At 43.9% G+C, this 7,494-nt stretch overlaps 1 protein-coding gene across 7 annotated transcripts in view; it reads left to right on the top strand.

The window, feature by feature from the left end:
• The window catches only part of TRIM37 (tripartite motif containing 37), a 127,098-nt gene that overhangs the window by 114,423 nt on the left and 5,181 nt on the right, over positions 1-7,494 (top strand). The window contains exon 25 of one of the 7 annotated variants that reach the window (XR_004179279.1): positions 7,306-7,477. The exons of 5 other annotated variants lie outside the window; for them this stretch is intronic. Coding sequence is in view for 1 of the 2 variants with exons in the window: in XM_031657041.1 (XP_031512901.1) it covers positions 4,644-4,722 (79 nt within the window). In the remaining variant the exon portion in view is untranslated. Of the gene's footprint in view, positions 1-4,643; positions 4,827-7,305; positions 7,478-7,494 lie in introns of those variants that run through there. One more of the 7 variants, XM_031657041.1, reaches the window with a different exon arrangement.

Consider the following 7,494-nt stretch of genomic DNA (forward strand, 5'->3'; position numbering starts at 1 on the left):
ACCCCATCTTTACAAAAAATACAAAATTAGCTGGGTGTGGTGGTGCATGCCTGTAATCCCAACTACTTGCGAGACTGAGGCAGAAAAATCACTTGAACCTGGTAGACAGAGGTTGCCGTGAACCGAGATCGTGCCATTGCACTCCAGCCTGGGCAAAAGGAGTGAAACTCCATCTCAAAACAAAAAAAAAAACTGGACACTAAAGCTTGAGTGAGTTTCCCTCTTATTTATACAAGCTACTTGTATATTAGGGTTGAACAAATACATACATATATCATAGCTAATGAGAGCTAGGCTTCTGTCAGAGAAAGGCATTCTAAGTAAGAGGGAAACTCTTACATATTTTTATAAAATACGTAAGTACAGAGCACTGTCAACCAGGGAAATGTATCAGTGTGCCTGGAGAGCAAGTTGTCCTGAAGTCAAGGGGCCTTCACATTTGGGACTCTCCCAGGCCTCACCCTATGTATTTCTCCCTTTAGCTGGCTTATTTGTAACCTTTTGTCATAATGAAACTCTGATCATAAGTGCATTTCTGAGTTCTGTGAGTTGTTCTAGTCAATTATCAAACCTGAGTAGGATAGCAAAAATGCCCAAATTTGTAATCAGCTGGTCAAAAGTGAGGGTTGCCTCAGGATCCCGGAACTTGGAGCTAGTGTCTGGAATGAGGGCAGTCTTGTGGAAAACTTTGCCCATAACCTGTATAGTTTGACCGAACTCCGGGTAGTTGGTATCAGCACTCATTGCACTGAGTCATATGGTAAGTAGAGTCTTTACTGAGGCGCTGCCCAGTCTCCACAGTGACATACCATTCTGCATTCCCATCAGTAGCACATGAAAGTACCAGTTGCATCTCACAAACATTTGGCACTGCCAGAAGTTTTCTAGCCATTCGTTTTGGTTTTTCTTCTAACCAACTGAGCTAACCAGCTATTTTTTAGCCATTCTAATAGGTGTGTAATGGTATTTGTTTTGCTAATATTTTGCCTAGAACTTTTCCATCTATATTCAGAGCGATACTGGTCTGAAATTTTCTGTCTTCATCTGATTTGGTGTCAGAGTAATGCTGACCTCATAAAGTGAGTGTTCTGTTGTTTTCTGGAAAAGAAGGCGTAGATTTGGTGTTATTTATTATTATTATTTTTTATCTCAGCTCACTGCAACCTCCACCTCCCAGGTTCAAGCGATTCTCCTGTCTCAGCATCCCAAGTAGCTGGGATTACAGGCACCTGCCACCACATCCAGCTAATTTTTGTATTTTTAGTAGAGACAAGGTTTCACCATGTTGGCCAGGCTGGTCTTGAACTCCTGACCTCAGGTGATCCACCCACCTTGGCCTCCCAAGTTGCTGGGATTATAGGCATGAGCCACCGTGCCTGGCCTTATTCTTTAACTGTTTAGTAGAATTCACCAGTGTAACCAACTAGAAGGAAACTTTTTTCTTTTTTTGAGACAGAGTTTTGCTCTTGTTGCTCAAGCTGGAGTGCAATAGCGTGATCTCAGCTCATTGCAACCTCCGCGTCCCGGGTGCAAGTGATTCTTCTACCTCAGCCTTCCAAGTAGCTGGGATTACAGGCGTGCGCCACCACACCCAGCTCATATTCTTTATTTTTAGCAGAAATGGGGTTTCACCGTGTTAGCCAGGCTGATCTTGAACTCCTAACCTCAAGTAATCTGCCCGCCTCAGCCTCCCAAAGTGCTGGGATTACAGCTGTGAGCCACCACGCCTGGCCAGGAAACTTCTTTTTCTTAGGTGTGGTGTGGTTGGTATTTACCTTGCTTGGTGTGGTCTGATTTTTTTTCTTTTTTTTTTTTTGAGACAGAGTTTCGCTCTGTTGCCCAGGCTGGAGTGCAGTGGCGCAATCTCGGCTCACTGCAACGTCTGCCTCCCAGGTTCAAGTGATTCTCCTGCCTCAGCCACCTGAGTAGCTGGGATTACAGGCATGCGCCCCCACGCTCACAAATTTTTTGTATTTTTAGTAGAGAAAGGATTTCACCATGTTGGTCAGGTTGGTCTCGAACTCCTGACCTTGTGATCCGCCGGCCTCAGCCTCCCAAAATGCTGGGATTACAGGCGTGAGCCACCAGGCCCGGTCTTGATTTTGTTTTTTCTTTTGAGACAGAGTCCTGCTCTGTCACCTGGGCTGGAGTGCAGTGGCTCGATCTCAGCTCACTGCGAACTCCACCTCCCAGGTTCACACGATTCTTGTGCCTCAACCTCCCTAGTAGCTGGGATTACAGGCGTGCACCACCATGCTTAGCTAATTTTTGTATTTTTAGTAGAGACAGGGTTTCTCCACGTTGCCCAAGCTGGTTTCAAACTCCTGGCCTCTAGTGATCCACTTGCCTCGGCCTCCTAAAGTGCTAGGATTACAGGTGTGAGCTACTATGCCTAGCCCTTTTTTTTTTTTTTTTTTTTTTTTTTGAGACAAGGTCTTGCTCTGTCACCCAGGCTGGAGAGCAGTGGCACAATCACAGCTCACTGCATCCTCAACCCTCCTGGTCTCAAGCAATCCTCCCACCTCAGCCTCCCGAGTAGCTGGGACTGCAAGCCACACACCATGTCCAGCTAATTTTTTTTTTTTTCAGAGAGAGTCTCACTGCATTGCCCATGCTGGTCTTGAACTCCTAAGTTTAAGCTATCCTCCCACCTCAGCCAAGCAAAGTGCTGGGATTACAGGTGTGACCCACCTCGCCTAGCTTTGCTTGGTGTTCTCTGAGTTTCTTGTATCTGTGGTTTTGTGTCTGTCATTAATTTTGGAAAACTCTAAGCCATTATTTCTTCAAATATTTCTTCTGCTCATTATCTTCTGCCCAAAATTAGCCAGGCGTGGTGGTGCATGCCTGTAATCCTAACTAGTTGGGAGACTGAGGCATTATCTTTCTCTTCTCCTTCTAGGATTCTAATTGTGCATATTTTACACAGATACTGTCCCACAGCTTTTGGATGTTATATTCTGGGTTGATTTTATTTTTCCTTCATTTTTTTCTGTTGTGTTTCAGTTAAGGTAATTTTTGTTAACTTATCTTCAAGTTTTACTGATTTTCTTTTCAGCAGTTTAGAGCCTACTGATTAGCCAACTAAAAGCATTCATCATCTCTGTTGTGGTATTTTTCATGTCTTACGTTTCTATTATTATTTAATTATAGGTTCCATCGCTTTGCTGTAATCACCCATATGATCTTGCATAGTATCCACCATTTTTCTTGACATATTAACTTTTTTTTTTTTTTTTTTTGAGAGAGAGTCTCGCTCTGTCACCCAGGCTGGAGTGCAGTAGTGCGATGTTGGCTCACTGCAACCTCCATCTTCTGGGTTCAAGCGATTCTCCTGCCTCAGCCTCCCAAATAGCTGGGACTACAGGTTTGCACCACCACGCCTGGCTAATTTTTGTATTTTCAGTAAAGATGGGGTTTCGCCATGTTGACCAGGCTGGACTTGAACTCCAGACCTCAGGCGATCCTCCTGCCTTGGCCTCCCAAAACCTTAATTTTTTAAAGTTCTCTCTCACTTCCAAAATCTGTTACCTGAGTCTGGTTCTGATGATTGTTTCATGTCTTCAGAATGTTTTCTTCGTGGCTTTTCATATAGCTCTATATATTTTGTTAAAAGCGACACATCTCACATAGGACAAGATACTTTGGTGAATAGTGTCTACACCTGAAAGTGAGGAGGCCTTTCCTGCTGCTAAGACCTTTGTTGCAGAGGTTGAATTAGTGTATTATGGCTGGTGGAAAAGTAATTGCGGTTTTTGCATTTTTTAATGGCAAGAACCAAAATTACTTTTGTGCCAACCTAATAGTAGTTAGGAGTTGTGCACGGTTCAAGATTGGATTTGCTGTGATTTTCCTTAGTGGTCTTGAGTTCCTGTGATGATACATTGTATTTCTGATTGGGGTTGGATACCAGAGCACTGTGTTTCTGACCCTGAGTTTCCAGGCTCAGAAGCTTTGTGCTGTGTCTCTGAGAGGGTCTCTCTCTGCTGTCTCTCCGTTGCTCTGCTGTCCTCCTCCTGGAAATACTCTGCTGTTACTTGAAGTGTAACGGGGGCTGGGGAGGGGCTGGTGTTCTTGGATTAAGTTGCAGTTTTAGGCACTGTGTCCTTAGGTTTGGGAGGGTCTCCGTTTACTTGCCCCCTCCCAGCTAATTACTGCCCCAGCCACGCATCCTCCAGATGAGGTGTGTCCTCACCATCACCACCAGTGGTATTTCTGCCCCTCCTCCGGGATGGGGCTTTTCTTCCCTCTGCCACAGTGACTTTTCACCAGTGTCCAGACGGCAACAGTATTTGTGCCCCTTTTCCCTCATAGAATGCTTTTGTTCTGTGAGATGAGAGAAAGCGTAGAGTAAGTTCCTTTACCCATGACCAAGGCCGCTGTATACTTCCCTGGGTGTGTGCATCACAGCTGACACTTCTTAGGGCTCTTTCCAGTGTTTTCTCAGAGCCCCTGGTAGAGATTGTGAAGAAAAAGCCTGGAAGATAGGGCGACTCCCTCAGTTTCTGCAGGCCCCTGAGTCTTCACACTCTTGCAGCCCATATTCTGCCTTCACTAATCATCACTTTTAGGAAGGCTGTTCTTTTCAGTGTCTGTTTACAATGACCCTACCGAAACTAGTGCTAATGTCTTCTCTCCCCTTGCAGGCAACTGCCCCTCTCCGTTTGGGGCCATTTGGTTACTCTGCAACCTCAACTTTCCAATGGATTCGAAAAAAAGTCCTAATTTATAGTTCATCTGGCTTATTTGCATTGTAAGAGTGGAAGAAATGCTCCTTCTAACCCTACATCCCAGAGTGGAAGCTGGAAGTGCTGTGATATATATATATATATATATATATGTAAAATACACATTTTATTGAATGTAAAACATGAGTGTAATTAATTCTAAAATCAGAATTCAGAAAATCATGAGCCATTTTTAATTTTTTATCTAAATTTTTTAATGTTTAAATTATAAAGGTGATGAGAGAAATTTGGGAAATAGAAAACCCCAAGAGCTATTTTCTTTTTTGCATATTCATTTGAATCTTTATGTGGTACTATTTTTAGATTTCTCCTCATTCTACCTCTCATTCTCACATCTACCAATACATGCCTTCATAGTCTAGATTTATAGAAGTTTTAGAACTCTGCCTAGGGATGCTTAAGAGCAGATGATAAGATTAACCACAGTGTAGTTTGGGACATCAACTGTACGGGCTGCTCTCTTTCTAAAATCCTTTTCTCTGGCTGGCATGTTGACCAGGAGTCTCCCCGCTCTGCCGACCCTGCTGGCCACAGTCCTTGCCCGAGACCTTCAGGTCAGTCAGTGTCTCCTGGTGTGCATTTGGGAAAGACTGCTCCATAGGCTCACCTCCCACTGGGTTTCATTTGACCTGGTGAGCCCGTAGCAATTCGTTTGGCTTAACTGGCCACCCCTAATCCTGTAGCTGTCATACTACTCAATGTAATGACTAGCAGGGACAACTTTTTCATCTTTAGTTAAACTCCAGTTACTCATTTGGAAAATGGCTTCTCCAAATGTGTATCATTCTTGACAGTTTTTCACATTTGTTTCCCTGGTCCTAAAGCAAGATTATAAAAATCAAATAGAACCTGTGTGTGAGGGCCCTTGTTTGCACAATGAGGAGAGGACACCCCTCATCTGGAGGTTGCACGACTAGGGCAGCATCCTACAGCTCAGCATAAGAGGCGAGGCAGGCTCAACCAACTGCCCAGGGAAGAGCGCCTCTTCCTAAAGCCAACAGTTGGGGCTCTCAGAAAAGAATGTGACATTTGAAATGTAAATAAGGGATCTTCCATAAGGTTATTCCTAGGCCAAGCAAAGGGAGGTTCCCTAAAGCATAATAGAAAAAGTGTCCTTTACTAATTGCTGTTAAGATGACAGATGGGGCCGGGCATGGTGGCTCACGCCTGTAAATCCCAGCACTTTGGGAGGCCAAGGCAGGCAGATCACTTGAGGTCAGGTGTTCAAGACCAGTCTGGCCAACATGGCAAAACCCGGTCTCTACTAAAAATACAAAAGCCAGGCGTGGTAGCCCGCGCCTGTAATCCCAGCATCTTGGGAGACTGAGGCACAAGAATTGCTTGAACCTGGGAGGCAGAGGTTGCAGTGAGCTGAGATTGCACCACTGCACTCTAGCCAGGGTGACAGAGCAGGACTTTTGTCTCAAAAAAAAAAAAAAAAAAAAAAAAACAGATGGAACCTTGCAATGATAAAGAAAATGATGCACTTTGGGAGGCCAAGGTGGGAGGGTGGATCACCTGAAGTCAGGAGTTCGACACCAGCGTGGCCAACATGGTGAAAACCCCGTCTCTACCATGAGCTGGGCGTGGTGGTGTGCGCCTGTAATCCCAGATACTTGGGAGACTGAGGCAGGAAAATCGCTTGAACCTGGGAGGCGGAGGTTGTGGTGAGCCAAGATCACATCACTCTACTTCAGCCTGGGTGACAGAATGAAACTCCATCTCAAAAGAAGGAAAGGAAAGGAAATGATGCACACTGACAGCAACCGGGGGCGGGTGTGGGGGAAATGCTCAGTTATGCAGCTTGTCAGCACAGACAGTCATTTCTGATAATTTGGTAACTTGGGTTTTCTATGATGTTCAAATGATTTTACCGTACCTAGTAGTTCCCTTCTGTCTTGCTGTGTGCTGCTGCTTCAGAAAGAGGTGTTCCTTTTGATCTAAGTAATACTATATTTTAGGGAATTTTTTCAAATGTAACACTTATTAATCAAAATGTTCTTTTTCTGTAATTCCCTGCTTTAGTAAACCCCTTCAAATATGTCATTCTTTCAAAACTTCACCTTTTATTTTTTCCTCAATTGTTGCTTCATTTGGTTCTATATAAAGTCATGCCAAGGACTAAATGAATTTAGGGAATTAGGAATTGAAGATTTTTGAAACTATGTAAAATTAATTGTAAAGGCCTTACTGGTAGAGAGGAGGAGAACAGTGCAGTGTATTGACAAGGTCGACTTGTTTGTAAGGTCAGTTCCCTCCCTTCAGATGCAGGTGTCGTAAGTGACTTCCCTTCCCCACATTCTCCTTTTTGACTCTATCTCCTTTACTCACCCATCAGCAATCCTTGGGAGGCTTTCCACCACAGCTCACCTGATTATTTCCTTACTTTCTTCTAGCTTGAAACTCAAAGAGGCTATGCGAAAGGGGAAAGCTTGGTTAGATGCAGAATTCTAAGAATGAAGTAGTTGGGAGATTTGATGACCCACCGCTTAGTCCTTGGCAGGTCCAGTTCCTCTTCTCTTTTAGGATTCTAACACCACTCCCTCTCCTCTCATTTCAGCTAATGAAGAGAACATGTATAAGGCTAAATACCTCTCTTCTGGGGTGAAATAATGTTACAGCAGCATTTAGCAAATCTTTTTAAATGTTCCAAGCTTCCAAGCTTAAGAAAACGTCCATCCAAGGATTTTATTTCCCAGTTCTGAAGGAATCTGCACAAATTTAAACACTAAGTAACTTACCTTTCCTT

This window comes from Papio anubis, chromosome 17 (assembly GCF_008728515.1).
Source record: "Papio anubis isolate 15944 chromosome 17, Panubis1.0, whole genome shotgun sequence".
NCBI classification, from domain to species: Eukaryota; Metazoa; Chordata; class Mammalia; order Primates; family Cercopithecidae; genus Papio; species Papio anubis.